The sequence below is a fragment of the Oryzias latipes genome, chromosome 2 (genome assembly GCF_053564925.1).
Source record: "Oryzias latipes strain Hd-rR chromosome 2, Olatipes_Hd-rR_3.1".
NCBI classification, from domain to species: domain Eukaryota; kingdom Metazoa; phylum Chordata; class Actinopteri; order Beloniformes; family Adrianichthyidae; genus Oryzias; species Oryzias latipes.
In genome coordinates, this window is record NC_136238.1 from 21,143,535 (window position 1) to 21,167,708 (window position 24,174).

The 24,174-nt window shown below is 41.7% G+C and overlaps 2 protein-coding genes across 11 annotated transcripts in view; one reads left to right on the forward strand and one right to left on the reverse strand.

Annotated features, from left to right (window-relative positions):
- Positions 1–24,174, reverse strand: part of LOC101169095 (uncharacterized) — a 107,742-nt gene that overhangs the window by 66,567 nt on the left and 17,001 nt on the right. The window lies entirely within an intron of this gene.
- LOC101168603 (peroxisomal acyl-coenzyme A oxidase 3) overlaps positions 1–24,174 on the forward strand; it is a 46,834-nt gene that overhangs the window by 17,041 nt on the left and 5,619 nt on the right. For 7 of the 10 annotated variants that reach the window (XM_078936117.1, XM_078936110.1, XM_078936127.1 and 4 more), the window contains 13 exons: positions 61–123; positions 5,266–5,428; positions 7,444–7,541; positions 7,614–7,749; positions 9,931–10,005; positions 10,751–10,840; positions 10,926–11,069; positions 16,253–16,341; positions 16,572–16,668; positions 19,262–19,444; positions 21,207–21,329; positions 21,474–21,594; positions 21,667–21,789. In XM_078936117.1, coding sequence (XP_078792243.1) covers positions 5,309–5,428; positions 7,444–7,541; positions 7,614–7,749; positions 9,931–10,005; positions 10,751–10,840; positions 10,926–11,069; positions 16,253–16,341; positions 16,572–16,668; positions 19,262–19,444; positions 21,207–21,329; positions 21,474–21,594; positions 21,667–21,789 — 1,399 coding nt within the window. In that variant the 5' untranslated portion in view covers positions 61–123; positions 5,266–5,308. Of the gene's footprint in view, positions 1–60; positions 124–1,513; positions 1,900–2,485; positions 5,065–5,265; positions 5,429–7,443; positions 7,542–7,613; positions 7,750–9,930; positions 10,006–10,750; positions 10,841–10,925; positions 11,070–16,252; positions 16,342–16,571; positions 16,669–19,261; positions 19,445–21,206; positions 21,330–21,473; positions 21,595–21,666; positions 21,790–24,174 lie in introns of those variants that run through there. The other 3 variants (XM_078936177.1, XM_004066431.5, XM_078936182.1) reach the window with 3 other exon arrangements.

Consider the following 24,174-nt stretch of genomic DNA (forward strand, 5'->3'; position numbering starts at 1 on the left):
ACCCACTACATTTTAGTTTTTTATAACAAAATAAAATAAAATAAAAACTATGTCTTGCAGTTGAACCACGCTGTGACTGACAGAAGCTGTAAACACCACCACCACCAGATCCACAGCCAAAGGGTCAGTGGCGGCAACAGGACCTTATACTCAGAATTGGGGACTGTGATTGTGAGCACAGTACAGAATGATTGGGGTGCTGCGCCCTCAAAAGCAAAACAAACAGCTACAAAACTCAACAGATCCCACGTGCCATACCAGACTGAAATAGTACCACCTATACTTTGTGTCACAGTTTATGGCATACAACCTTTACGACAGAGCTTGCAGACAAACAAGTGGTCCCATCTGAAACAAACCACAAGGTTTGGAAATACGGTTAAATCATCAACCCCACTGTGGGGAGTTACATGCAAAATGATTTGGTACCTCTGGAAACTTCAGCTGCCCAACATATCTACACACATCAGAGGGCTCAGTGTCACAACAACAGGAAGACACAACTGTTGCTAGAACACAACTGTCTGATCTAAGAGGAGCCAAGATAAAGTCAGGAGGGAAAATCCCCCATACTATTTGGTCGGGTATTAAGATCGGGTATTAAGCCAAAAGAACTCCTTCAAGACTCAACTAAAGAGCTTTAATGTGAGGAGAAATAGTCTTGGTGAACAGAGGCTCCATGAGGCACATTGAACAATGCGGATGAATCCATCAAAAATACCAACTACAACCATCGCACAGAGTTGCAGGCTAACCTAGACCACACCAAGAGTGGTTCTAAAGATTCCTGGGTAAAGGACCTCCAGCAGAGCGTGACTCAAACAGACCTGCAGTTATACACAAATTTAGGTTTAGAAACTGTCAAGTTCACAGCTTTGGATAGATGTCAGAATAAATATGCACAAATACCTGGAAGTGAGGAAGATACACAGGACCTTCGGCACTGAGCCATCTAAGTGTACTCCCAGTGGTGGGGTAACATCAGAGCAGACCAATCCAAACTGGAAACTGAACAGAACTGGATAAGCAAATAGGAGAGGAGGGTTTCCCACAACTCAGTGACCTTTGGCTCACTAAAGTTTTCTTAATTTCACTAAAAAGTTTTACTGCAACCATTCCATCAGTGTATAACCCCACATCCCTCAGACGAGAAAGGGGTGTGTTGATGTGGGGGATTCAGAAATTTTAAAAATATGTACAAAATAAAAACAATTCCAGCTGCGTTCACAGCTAGACCTTTAGCTAGCCAGCAAGTGATCACAGGTAAATTTATTGCCATTAAAATTACCATAAACTATATCAAGCTTTCATTTTTGCTAAAACTTCCTTTTTGTTTGTCATGGAATCCAGACCGAGGCTGGTGACTGCCTCCCAATGGCCCCCCTTTAAAACTATTTAAGTGATATTTATGCCAAGACACTTTAAACTAGACTTTCTAAGTAGCAAATGAAAATATTAAATTGTTGCTTTAAAAAAAGCACTTTTTTTTTTTTTGCTTTAAAAAACTATTTTTGCGTTTGCTACACAAATGTTTTCACATGCATTGTGTCTCGTCTTGCTTTTTTCTCTATCATTGATTTTGCCTTCCTAAGTTTTAGTATGGCTGACATATCTTCCATTATCCAGCTGCTGATTGGTCTAGATTCTAACCAATCACATCACCATTTTCAAACATAGTCTCTGCTACTGAGGCCGAACCAGCTCTTTTTACACACTCGTTTTTGTCTCTTTGGCTGAAGAACAATTCATTTTTAATCATTTTAAAAATAATTCATACCTTATTTCCTTTTTTTTTAGCATTTTTATTATTTAGTCAGATTTGTGAATTTATGGCTGAGGATCTCCTGAAACTGTAAAGTTTATCTGCTGACATTACGCTAACTCCGGAGCAAAGTATTGGTAACAATTTTCATTTTCTTTAAGATCTGTTTGTTGATACAAAACAAAAACAAAAAAAGATTTAAAGCATATATTGTTTAAAGCAGCACAAGTGTTTTGGAATAGATTAACATTGACAGCAGTAATAACCAAAAGGAAGATGGCTCCACAAAGTAGATGTAATGTTTTTGCTTTTAATGCTTTTAATTAGATCTCATATGTTTTACTTTTATATTTTATATGCTATTTTATCACATATTTATTTGTCTATTGCCTTTTAGTCCTTTTATGTCTTAACTTATTCTAATTTATATTTCAGACTTTTTTATGCACTTACTCAGCTTATCTTATTTTATTTTAATTAATATTTTTATATTTTACCTGTTTTTGTATTTTAACTTTCTTATTTTATTACTTCTACATTTTAGACTGTTTAAGAGTGTTTTCTCAGCCTTGGCCGGGGTGTTAGTGTTCGGGCTCCCAAAGATTCTGGCCATGCTTGTCCTCTGGCATCTCTTGTTCCGGCTACCCGGGCTGCCGGGCCTGGTGCGCCCATTTTTGGTGCTCTGGGCCTGGGGGTTGGGGGTCTCTGGGGCGGGGGGTGCTGGGGATGAGTTGTGCTTGTGCTGCATAGATGCTGACACCCTGGCCAACAGGAGGACAGGGCGGACGGCGCGTTCGGGGTTCTCTTTTCTTTTCTCTTTTACTTGTGCTTGTTTTTGTGTATTTTATTATGAGGGGCTTATTTAATGATTTTATTTCATGTGTGGGGTTTGGTTTTATTGTGTTCTTGTTTGTTTTTTATGGAAAGCACCTTGAGCTGTCTGTTTGACATGAAAGGTGCTTTATCAATAAAATTAATTTGAATTTGAATTTAATGTATTTGGCAGAAAAAGTATTTTTAACTTTTATGTGAATTTTCACAGGGTATCTTATTTTAAAGAACTTGTGTGTTTTTGCCCAAAGTAAAAAAAAAAAGAAAGAAAAATTATTAATGAAAAAAAAATTCTATACAAGATGCCCTGTTTGATTTTACTTGTGTGACCTTGCTGCTCCTTCTGGGTTTTACTCTCAGAGAAATGGGGCGGAATGTTTGAAGACTGCAGAATCCCGTTCAAACAGAACCGATACAAATTCCAAAGTCCAAATCTGTCTCCAGGCCCAGTCAATACGAGCCAAAGATATTTGATTGGTTAGAATCTAGACCAGTCAGCAGGCTGTTTGATGGTAACTATGTCATGCTAAACTGAAACCTATGAGAGCAAAATCAAAGGTAGGGAAAAAGCGAGATGAGACACAAACATCTGCATTGCAATCGCAAAAATATTTTTTGAAAGCGAAAGAAAAATTCTTGAAAGCAAATATTGAATATTTTCATTTGCCACTTAGAAAGTTTAGTTTGCAATTTCTTGGCATACACATCACTTTATATAAAATAGGTGGCCTTAAATCATTGCAAAGAGAAAGAGATGCTGTGCAGAAATGTACCGTTGGATTTATATCAGTTTTGAAATAAAAAAATAAAGAGCTTTACATTTCATTTAAGGTTTTTTTCTTTTTTTGCCTCATTAGCTTATTGTTCTGCTTCAGGCATTCAGACTTTTTTCAGCTGTTATGAGGCAGCTTTATGTTTATGCTCATCATTACCATATGGAGCTTAGCTTGAATAAGTCATGTATGCCAGCAGGTGGCAGTAGTAAACCAGAACTGTGTTTCTGGAGCCGAACTTGTAAACAGCTCTTCATGACCAGATCTAAATGTTTCTTTTAAATAACATTTTGAAAAAAATGGGACATTTTAAAGCTCAAAAACAGTGACTGTGGCCTGGATTTCTAAAAGGGAATCTGTCTCTGGTAAATTCAGATGCATAAAACTGGAACTTTTGTTAGGCATTTTACAAATGTGTGAGCATTGTTTGGTTTTTAATTATTTGATTTCAGTTTTGCGTTCTCAAAGCTTCGTTCAAGTCTCGCTGTACCATGCCAATCCATGTTTCTTCTTAAGGAGGGTCGCCGAGGCCGCTCCTCTTCATCTGGTCTCTGTTGTGTCATTTTTGGAGTTTGATTTTTCTTTTGTCTTTCTCAGATTATGATTGTTACCCTATTTCTCCATTCTGTAACTGTTTTTTTTTTTTTCATGCACCTGTGGGTTTTCATGTCAAACGATCGAACATGCTTCATACGTTTACATTTATTGAAGAATCTAAATTGTCCCTAATGTGTTAATGTGAGTGTGTGGTTGTGCGGCCTTGCAGTTTTGCCAAACAGAATCAAAGAATTCACCCGGATCATGGTATAATTTCTGATAATTACACTTCATCGGCCATTAACCCTAACTTAACTTACATTCACCTTACAAATACTTCACTATACATTTACCGATAGATTTCCTGACAATGGTACATTCCATTTTCATGACGTCCCTTAAGGGTGGCGGAAAAAGCCTCAAGGGAGGGCAGGACGGATCTGTGCTCCCCTGAGGATCCAAAAAACCTGAAGTCCCACATCAGCTGTACAGGTCAAACTCCCGTATGGGAGCATGTGACTACAGCTTAATGAGTTAGAGGGAACAGCTCTGATAAAATCAAAGTGTACTGTCCACACCAGCTGATTATTAACAGACCACTCCGAGAAACAGATTTTGGTGTTGAAGTTTGGTTAACCTGTGAGTTAAAAGACACAAACTTCTCTGTGATATATTTGCTTTTGTCTTGGAACATAATTTTAAAATGAATACTTTAAAATTGTTGGCATTTATAATGCAGCATTGGAACTGTGCGCTATCTATGTAAACCCTTGTGCTATCCTAGGCACTTTAACGTTGGGAGTTGGGTCATCTAGACCCACTAGACGGTGCTCTGAACCTTTTTTCTTCAATGATTTGTGATCTTCACTGGTGTCCATGGATTACATGAAATCTTTCCGCCTTTATCCACCTTTGTCATGGTAGGGAGAACACGTCAATGTAAGGGTGGGGTCATCTAAGATAGCACAAGGGTTAATAGGACCTACATTTGAATGGACTTAAAACTTCATAAAATGTTAACTTTGAGAATAAAGGGGACAAGTTAATGATACAGGTTCCTTCACACTGAAATCAAAGAGTTGGAATTTGGATCGGCCTCTGTCAATGTGCACCATTTTTTTTTCCAGTTCTGTCAAAATGGATAACCCTGAGTTGATACTGGTGGGTAAAATACATTTATATCTAACCCTAATAGTTGATAGTTGATGGCTTTTTTATGCTTTCAACATTCTTGTTGGACAGTTTGATGGAAAATCAGCAAGAAGAGTTAATACATAAAAACAAAATCTTAACACGACTAATCCCAACACGGTAGAGGAAGTTGAATATTTTCATGTGGATTTAAGGGGCTTTTTATTGCAGGTGTCGTCCAGGTGTGCGTCTGAGCTCCTGCAGCCTGAAGAAGATGAAGCACCAAATAGCAGACTTCCCCAGCGGGCCGCTGGATATTTACAGGAAGAAGGCCTCCTTCGACTGGAAGGAAATGCTCCACTTCATCGATGGAGATGAAATTCTCCAGTTCAAGGTGAACTAAACAGTCTCTGCTCCTGCTGATGAACTGCATCGGTAGTTGCTGGAGTCTCTAAATATGAAACTTGATGTGTAAAGACCCACTCTGATGAAAATTAAGTTTTTTTATGATGTAGGACATTTATAAAGAAAACTAAGCTTGAAATTGCAATTCTGAGTGTTTCTTTGTTCTAACTGGTGTGAATCAGGAGTGAACAAGACAATACCGTTGGAAAAAGAGCACATTTGCAATGTTCAACCTCCCTGCTCCAAACTCTCTGCCATGGGTAGAGGAATAAAACGCAGTTCTTTTCCATTTTGGCTTAAACTTTGTAATCATAATTAAGAGACCATGGGGAACACTTTAATAATAACAGAAAAGATTATCAGAGCGGAACTTTAAGGCTGTTTGGGTTCCGATTTGCAGCTTTAAAGTTTCAGAATCCTTCTAGTTTGTATGAAGTTAAAAGAAAAGACTAAAGGGGTATTTCGGAAAACGTTCAAAATTAAAGAGCTGAAAAATGTTAGATTTAAGAGCATTTAACATTTAAATGAAATTTTATTATCAAACTGTGTTTTATAAAATGATTTTTAGAAATCTACGTTCTTATGTATTGTTGCCAAAAAATGGTTGTTCATTGTGTTTTTGTCCAGAGTTTTGTAAGTCAGTTATTTTCCATTGGACTAATTTTATGTTTGATTGACTGAACAAAACGTGATGGAATTTGTCCTGGTTGTGTCAGAGGGGTGGGGGTGAAGCCCCCGAGCAATCAAAAATTTTAGGGATCCGCTGGGGAGTTTGCCAGTCACTCCAGAGACAGCCAAAGCCTTGGTAGTTAAAAGGTTTTAATAAAATTGTCTAAAACCAGGAATGGTAAAAAACTAAAAAAAAACAAGAATGACATAAAACATGTGTATAGCCGTCGCATCAGGAGTCTTCAGAAAAACGGTGGTGGTAATTGTCCAAATGACGCTATTGTCCAAGTGTCCACCTTGACGTTCGTCCCACACCCAAGTCCTTCTCACGAGCAGGCCTGCACTCCAAGCCACCAGTACATATGCAATAAAAACAAGGCAAGCCCACAAATATTTTTAAAAAAAGCACTAAAACAGTCATGCAAGAAAGATAAAAGTCAATCCATATAAAACCCAATTAAAATCCACTGGTGACTGAGCTACAGGCTGTGCATAGAATCTCGGGGTGTAGCTGGCAGACTTAACTTTAGGAGGGGTGAAGCCTGTTCACCCCTCTGCGTCTCCAAATGGCAGTGTGAGATCTTCCCAGGGGGGGTGCTGCCTCCCTCCTCCTCCACGTGAGCGGTTTGCTGGTCCGCGCCCCGATGAAGACCTGTGGTGGCTGTGGCCAGTGTTCTGCCGCCTCCACGTCGTGAATTGCGCACCTCGGGCTCCAAGCCCTCCTCCTGCCTGCACCTTGCCGGTTGCGCCCAAGCGTCACGGACCTCGCGTCTCTGGCCCCGACAGCAGGCCAAACTCAAACGCCACAGGCTCCACGCGCTGGCTTCAACGGTCCTCTTCCTTGCCTCGCCGGCCATGCACTGGTGTTCTATAAGAGAATAACAGCCTCCCTGCTCTGTGTGTGACCACACCCTGCCACACAGGTGTCCTTCATCCACCATCAGCAAGTTGTGCAAGCAGTCACAAACTACCTGCTGACAGTTGTATCAATCTACCTGTAAAAAGTGTCTGAAAATAAATGTTTCTGTTTTACGTTAACTCATAGACCATAAAAAACAGTGCTTCCTGATACGGGCAGCGGCTTGTTGAAACCAGTCGAGTCGGTCTGAGTCATCGCGTCTAATGTAGTTGTCATAGATACAATGACTCAGACCAATCACTACACTGGTTTCAACATGGCGGCGCCAATACCAGGAAGCAATGGTGCATCCTTTTTGGGAACACGAGAAGAGAGGGGTTGAACTGACCATTGTTTTTAAAGTCAATGGTCCCACTACAATGTTTAATGTAGTGCCCTTTTGTTTTGTCTGCATGTATTCTGTATTCTTCATGCAGGAATACATCTTCAAGAGTCTGGAGAACGATCCTCTGTTTGCCCGTCATGCGGGAGAAGACCTCTCCGTAGAGAAAATGAGAGAGTTGAATTTCCTCAGGTAAACACGTATGATGAATAAATGATCTTATTCTTCACAAACATTTCCTGAAAAGATTTTCCAAATCTGCAGGGTGAAGCAAATTTTTCGCTACAATTTCCTGACAGACGAAGAAGCGATGGGGAACCCCTGGAAGATGGCATCCCTGCAGGACTGCCTCGGCATGTACGACTGGTCCTGCCTCACCAAGTTCTCTCTCAACAAAGGAGTGAGTCAGAAGGAGTGGATTATGGGTCAGTTTGTCTCAAAAGACCCAAATAACCAGGGCATCATTGGTGATGATACATGTAGTGCTTGATAACACTCCAGAAAGTATTTTCTGCTTAAAGTAGAGCAATGACCAGGTCAAAAACCGCTCTGTTCCTTCTGAATCTGTGGTTTGACTATTGTGGTTTGACAGAATTCTCTTCAGCACTACCCTATTTTTTAGGGATGCTGAATAGTGTGTGTGTGTACTGTAGCTGTAGATGGTGTATACTTAAATGGTAAATGGTGTATACTTATATAGCGCTTTCTACCTTCTTTCAAAGGCCCAAAGCGCTTTACAGTCACAGTCCCATTCATCCATGCACACATACATTCACACACTGATGGCGGCTCCGCTGCCGAACACTGGCGCCAACCTCCCACCAGAGGCAAGGTGGGTTTCAGTGTCTTGCCCAAAGACACTTGGACACATGGGCGTGCAAGGCGGGAATCAAACTGCTATCTTACGATCATGGGTCGACCACCCTATCGCTGCACCACGGCAGATAACCCTTTGGCCCTCCTTGAAAAGAGCAATTCCTGTTCCAGTCTGCCAGTTCAAAGGCACTGTGGGATGTCAAAAGGACACGGCACTCAGGATATTCCCACAGAATCGACTTTGGGTGCCTCGCCACCAAGGAGCTTTTTACTATTTCATTGACTTCAGCTTGGGGGATGTAGTTGCCCACTATTTGCAATTCAGCCTGTGCTTTCTCAGTGAAAGGCGTGTCGGCTGGTACAAGTAGTCCGACCGCCCCTTGGCAATGTCCTCAGTTGAAGGGAGTATCTCACCACCAGCAATGTAGACAGTATTGAGAGAGAACTGTTTTCCCATCCTGGGGTATAGAATGGCTTGCCAGATTTCTTTGATACCAACCAATTATCTATTTCTATGGCCTCCCCAAACTCCTCTTACAGCTGAATTTTGCCTCTTTAATTAACTGTGAAGGATGCTAATTTGACTATCACTACCTGTATGCTGCTTTGGGAGTCTCGGAAGTCAGCCCAGCTTAGTAAAACTCCTACAGTTTGATGGCATCCCTTACTAATGGCGACAGTCCCCAGATCTATGGATTGCCGCCCCAACCAACACCAGAAATCTTAGTCACACCATCACTTAGCTGCATTGACAGTGGATAGTGGTAGCTTGTTAGAGCTCTTGCTCATGAGGGTTTAAGGACCCTTCTGATAGTGGGCCCAGCCAAATATTCACAAAAGACTCTCCCAATACTTTTTTAGTCTTCGTGGCTTGTCCGACCTTCTCCTCCATCAGTGGGTGATTGATTAATAGCTCTGCCCCTCTTTTCACCAAAATGTCCAAAACACATGGCAGAAGGTCAGATGACAATGCCAAAGTTGATCATTGACCTTCTTCCTTGGCTGTTCTGGTTCCATGTGCACTGATGGACAACCTTGTACTCAAACACAGCGTTTGTAATCAACAAACTGGGATTGACACAGAATTCTAAAATCAGGGATTTAGAACAGTTCTCCCAATCACAGCCTTCCAGGTATAAATGTCACTGTCCATATTGGCAATGAGGTCTCCCAGTAAGACAATAGAGTCCCATTTGGAACACTGTCTAATACCTCTCCTTGAGACTCCAAGATGGCTGGGTACTCTGTACTGCAGTCTGCGTCAGAAGCCAAGATCACAGGTAGAGACCTGTCCCTGACGAAATGATGAAATTCTCTCACTCACTGGGACGAACCTCAACCAATGACTATTCTTCCAGGGCCCTGCCCGTAAGCCCCGAACCCCAGGCCTGGCTCCAGGCTGGGACTATGTTGATGTCAGTTCAGGCAATCTAGCAAGCCTTTTTAAAATATCAAAAAGGAGAATCTGAAGTGCTCTTAGTCTGGTTTGTCACCTCCGACTCATCTGGCATGGGAGACCCTACCCAGGGACATTAGCTCCTGGTAAATGCTTTTTCAGGTTTTGTATAGTCCCTAGGATAATTCAAGCTCTCACACCTCTAGAAGGTGGCAGTTTATATGAAGGAAGGAAATAGTATTAGCATTGAGTTGGATCAAAATATAAATCAAATCATGAACTTTTGCACGGATTCAGAGAGTCTCAGTTTGTATCATTGCTTGTATAACCGTTCTTCTACCCTTTTTCCTGTTAATGTGTTCATTTCAGACGTTTGGAGTAACTATTGCTAATTCTGGATCAAGCAGGCACAACAATTTTGTTAAAAGCAGTGAAGACATGACGGTAAGACGAAAGATTAAGCAGTTACTGTTTAGTTTTAAATCACCTGCCCAACTCTGGTCCTCAAGGTCTCCCTGTTCAACCAGCAGGCCCAAACATTTTAGAAAGACACAGAAGACTACAACTCCTATACAAAAATAGAATTTTAGTTTCTATATATTTAGTTTGTCTCAAATGAAATTCCCCAAAAGTCCTCAAGTGCATACCAACAACACGGAAACATGGTGACTTTCCCCAAATTAATGACAGACAGATGCAAAATTTAAACAGGCTGGTCTTTTAGCAAACTCCACCCCCAATTTTTTACCAGCACCTTGTGAATCAATTGCACCACAACTGACCCAGTATGGAAGTTGTGTCAGTGATTTACATGTTTTATTTGGCTTAAGTTTTAACATAGGAGAACATTTTCCTTAAAAATAATTATTTTCATTAACCCAAACTTAAAAGTCTCACACCAAAGCGCTGGAGTTTGTGGTTTTGTGTTTGCATTATCAAAGTTGCAAAAAACAATCAACTCCGTGTGTAAAGGTTGTATAAAAAAATTCATTTAAATTGATATTTTTTTAATTCATTATTTAAAAAAGCATTATTTTCCCAGAGATTAAAAAAAAGTGTGAGAAAAACTTGAGGATCAGGGTTTGGTAGCTGAGCACTGAGAAAACTCTTGATGCCACATCAGTGACCCCCGAGTTGTTCCTCCCATGAGGCTTTGCTGCCTTTGAATAACTTACCTACGTGTTCTCAGATCTTTGGCTGTTTCGCGCTGACTGAACTGAGCCATGGCAGCAACACCAGAGCCATGAGGACCACAGCCACATACGACCCATCCACCCTGGTCAGCCCACTCTGCCCATCATCCCAAACACCAAGCCTTGAAATAATAGAGTATAAAGAGACTTCTTCTTTTTGGTTTGGTGTAGGAGTTTGTGATCAACTCTCCAGACTTCGAGGCAGCCAAATTCTGGGTTGGGAACCTGGGGAAGAACGCTACCCACACAGTGCTGCATGCCCAGCTCTACACACCGGACCAGGTCGGCCACGGCCTTCACTCCTTTGTTGTTCCGGTGAGTCCTTTTTTGTCTCGCAGATTTAATGATGATTCGCTTTTCCAGCACGGCCCTTAGGTTTAGTTCTGTCTTGCAGTGTCATCAGGACAAAACCTTGAAAGATAGGGATGGGATTGTCAAATGAAAAAAAAAAAGAAGAACAGTTGTCACACTGTTGAACAAGAGATTTTTTTTAAATATTTGTTTTAGGTTACGCTGGCCGAGCTTTTCCACTTTTACAGCTCAAAATTATGGAAACTTTTCTACAGCATAACTAAAAAGAAAAGTCAATACCAGAAATGCTTTTTCATTTTCAAAATGAAGCTGCATTTGATGACTCACAATTAAAAGAAAAAGCAATCCGTCAAACAGCTTTTTCCTTTTCTACTTCAACACCGCTTATTCTGTCACTTAATTAAAATGATAAAGAAGAGAGGGGCTGGGGCCCCTGGGCTGGGTGGCCCTGGCCCCTTTGCTGGGGGTGGGCTGGGGGACGGCTGTTTGACCACCGGGGGACAGTCTACCAGCTGTCCCCAACTTACCCCCTTCCTCATATAACCTCATATTAGGGTGAGGGGGTGGGGGGTCTAGCCTGCGATGCGCCTTGGGGGGGGGCTACTTGGGAGTGGCCCCCCTCCTATGGTTGCCGTATGGAGTGGGCCCCCCCTCTTTCGGTTTTATTTGCACCTTAGACATGTAGGGTCCTTGGTAGGGGGGGTGCTTAGACATCAGTGCAAGCAAGCAGCAGATGTCCTCCTGGCACCCTACCCGCCAATTTTAACCGCACCTTAGACATTTAGGGCTCACTAATTTTCTCTTATTAAACAATTCATTTGATGTTTTCCAGTCAGGTTTTAGACCCCATCATAGCACAGAAACTGCTCTTATCAAGGTAACCAACGACATCCGCCTGAACACTGATGATGGCAAAGTCTCTGTCTTAATCCTGCTAGACCTGAGTGCTGCCTTTGATACTGTTGATCATGGGATCCTTTTGCACAGACTCCAAGACTGGGTTGGCATCTCTGGATCTGCCCTAAGTTGGCTCAAGTCTTATCTAGAAGACAGGAAATATTTTGTTGAAATTGGGAGTTGTGTCTCAGACTACATGGCCTTGACTTGTGGTGTGCCCCAGGGATCGATCCTGGGACCCCTTCTGTTCAACCTCTACATGCTGCCACTAGGGCAGTTAATACGCAGTAATAACATATCTTATCACAACTATGCAGATGATACTCAGATCTATGTGTCACTGACAACAGGTGAATATGGGCCGGTGGATTCACTCAGCCACTGCCTCCAACAGATCAGTGCGTGGATGCAGAACAACTTTCTACAGCTAAACTCAAACAAGACCGAAGTTATTATTTTTGGCCCACAGAAACAAAGAGAAAGAGTCAGTAGCTACCTTCATTCTCTGTCTCTTAAACCCTCAAATCAAGTCAGAAACCTAGGGGTAATCATGGACTCTGACCTGAACTTTAACAGCCATATCAAGTCAGTAACATCAGCGGCATTTTACCATCTGAAAAACATTGTCAAAATCAAAAACATAGTGTCAAAACCAGACCTGGAGATACTTATTCATGCATTTGTCTCCAGCAGGTTAGACTACTGTAACGGCCTGCTCACCGGCCTCTCCAAACGAGCTGTAAAACAGCTTCAGTACATCCAGAATGCTGCTGCTCGAGTCCTGACCAGAACCAGGAAGTATGATCACATTAGTCCTGTGCTCAGGTCTTTGCACTGGCTCCCTGTACCTCAAAGAATAGACTTCAAAGCAGCTCTGCTTGTGTACAAGTCTCTCCATGGCCGAGCACCAAAGTACATCTCTGACATGTTAGTGCCATATGAACCATCTCGTACTCTGAGGACCTCAGGGGCCGGCCTCCTGTTGATTCCCAGAGTCAGAACTAAACAAGGGGAATCAGCGTTTCAATATTCTGCAGCTAAAATCTGGAACAGCCTCCCTGAAGTCGTAAGACAGGCCTCTTCTGTGTTCATGTTCAAATCTAGACTTAAAACATTTCTGTTCAGCCGTGTATATGACTGAAAGGTCCTATCTGCACTTTTCTTTCCTTTCCTTCCTTTATTTTTAAATCATTTTTCAAATTTTTTCTTTTCTTTTAAAGTAAATTTTACGTTGATTTCAATGATGTATTGTGATTTTAATGCATTTTTCTGTTTTGTGAAGCACCTTGAATTACTTTGTGTACGAATTGTGCTATACAAATAAACTTGCCTTGCCTTGCCTTGCCTTGGTGTGGAGGGTGAGGGGACATCACTGTGAGTAATCAGGAGATGTCCCCTTAGTGCCCTACTCGCCAATTTTAACTGCACCCCCCTTAGTACACACACCCCTCCCCCTTCAATATATACATTCAAACATAAACACACACACATGCACACAAACACCCTCTCAAACACCCATACACACACACACATTTTACAAGGAAGGTGGGACCTGGGTCCATCTGTCCCCTACCCCTTCCCTGGTGGGGAGTGCGGGCCCCTTGGCGATGGCGGCCGTGTCCCTTGGGTGCCGGGTCCCTGGGCCCGGCGGTACTCTCTCCGCACGGTGGGGGGGTTCATATTACACCTGAGCCGGGGGGTGTTCGTGTCCCTGGGGGGTGGGTCCTGGTCCTTGCCCCTGGGCGCTTGGCCCCGCCAAACTTCCAACATGGCCGAGCCTGGTCGGGCCATATTTATAACACCCCTTGTGGGCCGCCCTTTTTTCCCCGGGGTTCCCCCCTCCTGGGCGGGGGAGGCGGGCCCCTGCCTTGCTCCTACCTGGACCAACCGTGGGCCGGGTGGGTGGCTGCCTGGAGTGCGGAGCGGGTCTCCCTTGGGGGGTCCTGGCTCGTACCTGGGGTCGGGGTACGACCCCAGGTCTTGTCTGAAGATGAATAACCCCTCTTGTTAAAATAAAATATGTCCAACACAAGAGGCCCTCAGCTCTCATCTGTTTGCCTAGCTGTTGGACAGGACAAGTTAAAAAAAAAAAAAAAAAAAAAATGATAAAGATAATGGTATTTGACATTTAATTATTAAAAAGTTCTATAGTAAATGTGTAGCAATATTTAATTAGAAATGTCTAATTTGATCATTAAAATGGATGAACAGAAATACTTTTTCATTTTCACAATATAACTCCATCAAATGATTCAAAAATAAAATTAAATGTCAATGGTTTAAAATGCTTTTTCATTTTCTATTTCAACCGTGCTCACTCTGTGACATAATTAAAGCACAATGCAAAGAAGGGATTGCATTTTCGTTTTCACATTCACCCCGCAAAATGTGTCAATTCCAGACAAAATAAAGGCTGATGTTTTTCCCTCATATTTATGGCCAAGATGCACATTGTGGCATTGCCTGCACAGAGTTTAAATGCATCCAGAGCTAAATGTTGTTGTTGATACATATAAGCCTAATCCTAAACCCTTCTCCTAAATCTGATGATATTTTTTTTTTCATCAAGACAATAATTATAAATCAGGTCCCCTGTTTTTTTTTTTTTTTCCCTCTCGTGTTAACGTGGGACAGCAAGCTTTCAGACTCGGTCAGAGAGGGAGAGGGAAAACCGCAGCCCACAGCAGCGGCCATCATGCCTAGAAGCTGAAGCAGAGACTCTCTCAAACATGGAAACATGATAACCCTGTAAAACTCTTCAAAATAACTAAACCTGATCTCTCAACATTGTCTGTGTCTTCTATGGATTGTAAGTGAGATAGTGAGTGACATAGACACCGCTCCATGTAGCGATCGGGCTAAAAACCTTAGCTGGTAGCTCCTCCCACACTCGGCTTGGTGCGTTCACGGAGCTCCAGTACATAGAAGCTTCACGGAACTCCAACAGCCACCCAGTTCTCTAATATATTATCATGAGAAAATATAAACCGCAGAACCGACCCTAAAATCACCCAAATTATGCCTCACGCCTATAACTATTTTTACCCGCAAATTTAGAACCAAAACCGCCCAATCTGGCAACACTGACGTGAGGGCAAAATGCGCAGAAAAACAGTGAGCACTGACGGCATCGCCCCGCCTCCCCCCTGGAAATGCTGACTGGGATTGACACATTTTGCGGGGTGAATGTGAAAACGAAAATGGAATTTTTATGTCACAGAATGTGCAATGTTGAAGTAGAAAATGAAAAAGCATTTTAAAACATTGACATGTAATTTTTCTTTTTGAGTCGTTTGATGCAGTTACATTGTGAAAATGAAAAAGCATTTCTGTTAATCCTTTTTGATGATCAAATTAGATAATTCTAATTGAATTTTGCTACACATTTACTAGAGAACTTTTTGAAAGTGAAATGTCCAATACCATTTTCATTATCCTTTTAATTAAGTGACAGAATAAGCGGTGTTAAAGAAGAAAAAATAAGGGGTTTGGTGGATTGCTTTTACTTTTTAATTTTGAGTCAACAAATGCAGCTTCATTTTGAAAATAAAAAAGCATTTCTGGTATTGACTTTTATTTTTAGTTATGCTACAGAATCGCATGTATACAAAATGATTACAAGGGATGGAATGTCAAATCCTTATGTGGGAAAATTCCTCTGAACGCCGTCTGCTTAGACAAACTTCTGTCTTGTGTTTGGTGCTGTTGGTTCACACGGTTTTATAGCACGTGAGGTTTTCAGCTGCAGGACAACTTCTGCACATTTTTTCGGGAAGTATGAAGTTTCCTGATGAGAAAGATGATTCATGTGAACCTACCTGAGAATTAGCTTTGGTGTTCCACAGGGCTCTGAGTTTGGACCACTTCCATCTTGTTAAAACAAATTTGTTTTTTATGCTGGTTTTATTCTTAAGTAATTAAGCTTTCAGCTCCCTAATAAAATAATATGGTTCCATGCTGATCTATTTTTGTTTATTTGTACTAACACATGACTGATTGTTGAAACCTTGGATTTTTTTTAAACACAAAGACTTAAAATAAAGTCATGAACATTGACTTGAGTACAATTATAGAGCCTGAGAGGAAAAACTGAGATGAAAAATAAAATCCTTCCTTTCATATTGAGTCAGAACCTTTGTGGAACACAGCAGAAACATTCTGATCTCCAAAATATAAAGCTAAAAGCAGTTTGATCAGTTTTTGTGTTTATATTTTGTAGAACTTGCACTCAGAATGAGCTTGACTATATCAATATTTAGTGATCAAAGATGTTAAACTCTGTGCTGCAGGTCAGAGACCCAAAGACCTTGCTGGCGTTGCCAGGGGTTACTGTTGGAGACATAGGCAAGAAACTGGGCCAGAATGGACTGGATAATGGGTCAGTGAGAGAAGAGATTTATACTTTTCTGTATTTTTATTTTGTCTGTATCTAATGTTAATCTTCCAGCTTTTCTCTAGAAGGGATAGGAGTTGGAAGACACAGAACCCAAACTAATAGTAACAGAACTGTTACTATGGAAACGGATAGGCTTTAGCAACAAAATGCAGCTAAAAATATTTGAATTGGAAATGTAGGAGTCATTATAATGTATGTTTCCTTCCTAACAGGTTTGTAATGTTCCACAACGTGAGAATCCCGCGAGAAAACCTGCTGAACAAGACGGGAGATGTTACCCCTGATGGACGATACGTGACTCCGTACAAGGTTAGAATTCTGTTGACTGAAAAAGTCTTTTTTCTCATTTATCCCATGTTTCAGGTGGATGTTCCAGTTTGACCAGTATTCTTCACATTTATCAGCTTCATGTTTAAAAAATGAAACGTGGTCTTTCTGTGGTTTTAACACCTTTTGGGATGTTGAGATAGGCGGTAGGTTCTCACAGAGGTTTGGATCGTCTGTCTTTCCTAGCTCCTGCTGAACAAATGAGGGTTTAAAGAGCCTGAAGAAAAGTTGGTTTCAATCGTCATCTTTGATTATGTCTTCACTTCTTTTTCTGCTTCTATGTTCATGCAGGTGTCTGTGTGGAGAAAGTTTAGAATTGAAGCTTTTTTGTGTAAAACTGACGACAAGAAGCTCAATTTAGCTGCACTAATGGTTTTACACGACTGCTTGATGACAGAATCAGACTTTCAATCAAACATCTTTGTCATAGTTCGTAGGAGAGAGACAGACCCAGATGCTGGAACCCAGAATGAGGACACAGGTAAGTGAGAGGTAAGTATGAGTTTATTTTCCTTCCAGGATAGATGGCAATGGTTTGGTGGGAATCCGAGGAGGAACGAAGCTTGAGGAGTGGCTGGAGGTAGTAGCGCGGCTAGCGTGGTGTTTCCACAGGAATGCAGGAGTGGCTCGAACTGACTTCCACACAGGTGACACTCGAGGGCAGGAATCCTGAGGCAGGGAGAATAACTTTAGTTGTGAGGCAAGACTTAATTTACAAAACATGAGCGAGACTGAGACCAGGCGTAGTCACCATAAAGGGCAACGAACTGGCGTTGAATACTGGAGCTGGGTCTCCTTTTGAGCAGCAGCGGTTGATGAGGTGGATTGGTCAAGCTGGTGGAGTCAGGAGCTGAGCAGGAGGAGGAGGGGGAGGAGGACTGACAGAGGCACCATTACAATCTTCCCTTATAGCTTTAACCCTTGTGCTATCTTAGATGACCCCACCCTTACATAGACGTGTTCTCCCTACCATGACAAAGGTGGATAAAGGTGGAAAGATTTCATGTAATCCATGGACACCAGTGAAGATCACAACTCACTGAAGAAAAAAGGTTCAGAGCACTGTCTAGTGGGTCTAGATCAGTGTTTTTCAACCAGTGTGCCGTAGGAGATGGTCAAGTGCGCCGTGGGAAATTGCCCTCATTCACTGATCTAAGAACATTTTCCATCTCCAAGAAATCAGCTCTCTGTGTATCCCAACAGGCCCTGATAAAACACTGAGTAGTAAGGAATAAAAAAGATCTTAAAATTACTTTTTCTTTGTGTTTATTTAATTCTATTAAAGACATTTTGATAAGAATCACGGTGCCGCGATTTAGCTGCAGCTATTACTGTGTAAGGAAAAGTCCCGCCCCTTTAACTGTCTCCGCCAATCATTCTTGAAGGCTTAATCACATGTAATCAGTTTGACCAATCAGAAGTGGTTAAAGTCTTCACTTCCTTGTTCTTAATTCTGCTGATAAAGTCGCTCAGTTCTAACAAAAATACCAGCTAAAGCTCGTCTTTAGCTGGTAAACAGCCGCAACTTCCTGCTATTTCTGCCACAATTATCACAATAATCCACGTGTGAGTGGGGGGGGGGGGGGTTGCTGTCGATCAATACGGACCATGAATTTCTGCTTTTTTTTTTTTTTGGATGCTGGTGTGCCGTGGCTCAAGAAAGGTTGAAAAACACTGGTCTAGATGACCCAACTCCCAACGTTAAAGTGCCTAGGATAGCACAAGGGTTACATTTAAAGGACTGTACTATTAACATTACAGGGCCTATATGATGCTATATCATTATTTTGAACTTTAAAGTGTGTTATAATGTTCATAATCCCCAAACTGGTATTTTGATCCATTCACGCATTTCTGAGTAGTCCTCTAAAAATCTGCTCTCTGAGCACCAGCCCCTTCCAGCCCAAGCAAACGAGTGGGTCCTCACATTGTGACTTCACAAAGTGAGGAACCGCCCCTTCCAGGAAGAGTCTGTGCTGTCAGCCCCGCCCCCAGGCTAACACACACGCCCACCTTCTCCACGGAGCTAAAGGTGATCGACTAAACACGTTTCTTTTATATGCAAAATATGCTCATCCATCTTTGCAATAGTTCGGACGTTGTTTGCTTTTGTGGGCGAGAGGCAGACATGCTGCAGAGGCAAACTCTAGACTCTAGGATGACGTCATGAAATGGGCGGCACCCAAAAGGAGAGAAAGGCGGAGTCTCAGAGATCGAGTCGTCTTACTTCTGGGAAGGAAAATGAACTGCGAAAATAACTCATACTTCATTTTAAAAATTCGTTCTTTAGTGTGGCAAAGGTAATAATGATCATATATATGGATGTACTTTACTCTAAAAGACTTAAGAAAAGCACGATATAGGCCCTTTAAGTCAATAAACCCTGATTCTGAATTAAATGGAGGTACGTCTGTCAGATTTAGCTCTACTTTGAGTAATTTGGTTCAAAGATTTAGCTTTTGTGTTCTATTCAGGTTTCATCAGCAGAGTTGACAGTAGTTTTGTTACAACTTTGAAAGAAATCAGTTTGTGTACTGAAGAGTTTACAGTCTTGAGTTTCTGTTTTCTTCTGCAGGACCCTAACAAGCGCTTTGGGGCCTCTCTGGGGGCCCTGTCTGGAGGTCGTGCGTACATCGGCAGGATGGGTGTCATCAATTTAAAGCTGGCTCTGACCGTGGCGATCCGCTTCTCAGCCACCAGGAGACAGTTTGGACCCAAAGACGCGGAGGAGATTCCAGTGCTGGAGTACCAGTTACAGGTGGGTTTGATCAAACTGTCTGATTACTCAATTCCAAAATAATTGAAGAAATTGATCAATTAATGAAACTATGCATCCTAAACAGGGAAAAATTCTGGAATAAAATCTGCATACGCGAAAATAAATAGATTTGAATGTAAATGCGCTCCATTATCCGGGGTATTTCATTCCATGTAAAGCAAAAAACTTTACCTTTCTGAAATACACAAACAAAGACTTTTCCTGCAGAGGAGGTGTGGATCAAGCCTGAATCATCAGTCCTACTGGTGTTCAACCTTCCTTGAATGCATTAAAGCAGAGCTGGAACTGCTAAACCAAACCCTCATATGCTTTATGTAACCCTTGTGCTATCCTAGGCACTTAAACGTTGGGTCATCTAGACCCACTAGACAGTGCTCTGAACCTTTTTTCTTCAATGATTTGTGATCTTCACTGGTCTCCATGGATTACATGAAATCTTTCCACCTTTGTCCACCTTTGTCATGGTAGGGAGAACACGTCAATGTAAGGGTGGGGTCATCTAAGATAGCACAAGGGATAAACAGTGCTGTTCAGTTGAAAGTAGTGTGTTGTTTCCAAATGACAAAAAAAAAACAAGTCAAGTAACAATTGAAGAGAGACAGACCATCAAAACACTGAAGAATGCAGATTTTTCTTCCAGAGAACAGTCTAAAAGTCTCAGCAACAGACAGAATACATGCAATCATAAGAAATGACACCAAAACACAAAAGTATAAATGAATAAAAAACATTGTCACAATGAAAGATAAAGTCCCACTATCTGTCACACACCTAGCTGTGTGAAATTTGTTCTCCACATTTGAGCCATCCCCTGGGGAAGCGGTGAGCTGCAGACACAGCCACACTCAGGAACCATTTGGTGGATTAACCCCCCCAATCAAACCCCTTAATGCTGAGTGTCAAGCAGGGAGGCACTGGGTCTCATACCAAGTCTTAGGTATGACTCGGACTGGGTTTGAACACTGTCACCACAAGGCTACTGAGCTGGGAAGTGGAACATTCAGAAGATACGCTCATTTACTGAGTGAGCAGAGACGAGTCATCATCTGGGATTTAAACGCTAATCTTAAGCCTTTTATAGTCAACCATTCCTGATATGTGATAGTACCTTTGGCACATTATATAAACGTGTTTTTATTACATATTTGTTATTTCCCTGAGTTCTTTTCCAGCCCACAAAGAGAACACTTTGAGTACTTTTCGAGTAGAAACTAACAGCATGGAAGTGTTAAAAAACTTTTGACCTGCAGTGAAAATCCTTTTAAAATGACTTGTTTAAAAAACTCAACATAAAAAAACTGCAAAAAAAGACAAAAAGCGGACGCACTAATACTGTAGAGCATTTTTCACTTACATTTACTATATTTATTGATAAAATACATAAATCTAATGATGATAATAATAACTATAATAATGATTTAACCCTTCATGAAAGAGCAGTGCTTCGACTTTCCTTAAACTCTAAAAACTTTAAGCAGATTAATTTTGAAGAGGATATTCTGGAGAGGATTAGTATAAAAAGGTGTACAAAACTCAAAGGAATTCTAGCTCTCATGTTACAAAACACTCTGTCCAGTCGACATGAAACCAAAGCCTGTTCCAGCTTCAAGGATCACAGCAGACATCCTGAAGAGTCTCAGTCTTCAGGGTTCCAGCTCAGATGTTGAGTCTCAGAGGAGACCGCGACCAGAGCTGAGGGTGTCGGTACAGCTGATCACGGAGGCTTTTGGTTTCTCTGCAGCAATGGCGTCTCATGCCTTACCTGGCAGCCGCTTACGCTCTGGAGTTCTTCACCAAATCTGTCTTCATGAACTTTGTAGAGTTCCAGATGGGACAGATGATGAATGACAAGAGTGACAGACAGGTGAGTGGACACGCTGCACGTCTGGACATCAGGCAAAGTCGATCAAACAAAGATCGTTGATAGATCAGAGGCTCACTCACAGCCTCTGGTTGGAGAAACCAAGCAGCTTTAAAGTGTCAGACTTTGCTCATGTCCCCCCCACAGGAGGAGTTGGGTCGGGAGATCCACGCCATCACCAGCTCCTGTAAACCTCTGGGCTCCTGGACGGCTCAGAGGGGGATCCAGGAGTGCAGGGAGGCCTGCGGAGGACACGGATACCTCGCCAGTCAGCCTTCAGCGCACATGCTCAGACTCTGAGCGGGGCCTGAGACCTGACTCCTGTTCTTGTGTGTTTCAGTGAACCGACTCGGCAGTCTGCGTGACGACAACGATCCAACCTGCACATATGAGGGAGACAACAACGTGTTGCTGCAACAGACCAGCAACTACCTGCTCAGCTGTTTCCAGGCCAAACGGCACAGTCAGTGTCAATCTGACTCTATGATGACCTTTGAAGTCTCTGTGGTTTTCTGTGAATGTTTCCTTCAACTCCTTCATTCACTTTGACTGTATAACACTTTTGTGTGCATTGAAAATAGTCTGGCAATACGATACATATCCAGATATTGTACCGGAACATATTTTCTTTCTTTTTTTTTAGGTGTGTCTCAGAAAAACCTCTGCCTAAACTCTACCTCTACCTGTCAAATTTAGTTTTTTAATGATCACAATGTTAAGCACTGCAACTGTATCTTATATATAAGTTGCGTTTACCCAGGCAAATTCGTTTTATTTTGGTAACTTAAAATATAGAAAGGGAACAGTCAATATTGTCTGATTTCCACAACAAAATACGTTTCAGTATAAGAATAAAACATAGAACGAATGTGCCTAAACCAACGAGGTTCTAAAAGTATGATTGGGGAAATAAAGCGCTGTTTACTTTCAACATTGCTTAATGTAGCTTCTCCAGTACTTTTAAACGGTTCAGGAGCCTGAATGGTGTTTCGAAAATAAGAGGGGGGGGGGGGGGGCACTAATTTTTGGCAGGAACAATAAAGTGTGATGATGAGGCGGCATGACAGGGTTTCTCCACGCTTTCTCAGGCGGAAGTAAACTAACGCTGATCGCCACGATGTCAGCCTTTTTTCAGAGCGTTGTACACATCACTCTGATCGATCGGGCCGCTGAACGTGAATCCATTGCTGGGAGGTTCTGCAGAACTTTGGCCCGCTTTGTCGACAGCATTTTGGTTGATGCTAAGCACTTTGTGTTATACTTTTATATGAAAAGTGCTTTATAAATAAAGTTTGATTGAATGATTGATTGATTAGCCTATTATCTAGTGCAGCTGCAGTGCTTCATTCGTTGTTATCTGAGTCCGCTACAAAGCACTGCAATCTGCATTTTTGTTTGTTGCTGGCACCAACATGGCTCAGAGTTTCAGTTCAATACCCATCCCAAGTAAAAACTAAGTAGTTCCTGTCTCATACGAACGAGAAAAAAGCTGCCTCTGGCTGAGGTCTTCCTGTTGTTTAGTGCAGAGTAGAGCTCCTCAAAGAGGCTCTGTGTGCTCTGCTGCCAGCTAGTGGTCGGAGGGTGAAGTGGACAACAAGAGTCAGACGCTGATGGACGCTCAGAAATAATTAAATCAATATCGTCCTGATAGCATTTTGAATCTATAAAACTATCGCCAAATGAAGTATTGCGATATATTTCCGAATAATTTTTTTTCTAACACCCCTAATAACACTATAGATAGAAACGTGGCAGCAGAGGCTGCAGCTGCAGCAACCATCAGTGAGGATCTCTGCTTCTCCATATATGGAGAGAAATTAGACTCAGTCGGATTTGTGCGTGCGTAATTCTTGATATGTGCGTAAATTAGGATTTGTGTATGCATATTCTTGCTTTGTGCGTGCATAAATTAGGATTTGGGCATAAATTTGGATTTGTGCGTGATTTGTTACTCACATAATACGTTTTGTGTACAAGTTAAAAAAATATAAAATTAAAAAAATACAAAATGCAACTTACGTATGCACAAATTAAGATTACAACAGCTTGAAACTACTTACACACACACACATCTTTAAAAAAACACGCACGAATCCCTTGTTACGCACACACGAAGCCAAAGTTACGCACGGATTTACCGTGAGACTGTTTTCACGTCTCACAAATTCGTCCGTAAATGCTGCGTTTAAATACCAGTGGAATGCTCGGTCATTAGAATTTTCCTATCAGCCTTCCCTTCTAAACGTATCCAGACAATGACTCAATCAATACATGAAGACAGTAGATGTTAGTGTTGAACATAGAGGCTACTTACTTCGGGGCGCTGACCACCGAGATGGGCCGCCATTCTTCCTGTGACTCTCTCAGTCTGACTGCCTTTGATTTTTCCGGAAGAAAAAAAACAGTGCCCCCTACTGGTCGTTCCTGTTACGCATTTTGTATCAATTCGGTGTCTCGGAGAATAATATACTTTTAATATATATATTAGCGTTTAAAAGTGAACGTCATATTCTCAGATAATCATTTTTCTTTTCCTTTAAAGTTTATTTAAGCCCTGCTACACCCACTGAAGGAAATACGTTTAGAAGGGAAGGCTGATAGGAAAATTCTAATGACCGAGCATTCCACTGGTATTTAAACGCAGCACTTACGGACGAATTTGTGAGACGTGAAAACAGTCTCACGGTAGATCCGTGCGTAACTTTGGCTTCGTGTGTGCGTAACAAGGGATTTGTGCGTGTTTTTTAAAGATGTGTGTGTGTAAGTAGTTTCAAGCTGTTGTAATCTTAATTTGTGCATACGTAAATTGCATTTTGCATTTTTTTCATTTTATATTTTTTTAACTTAT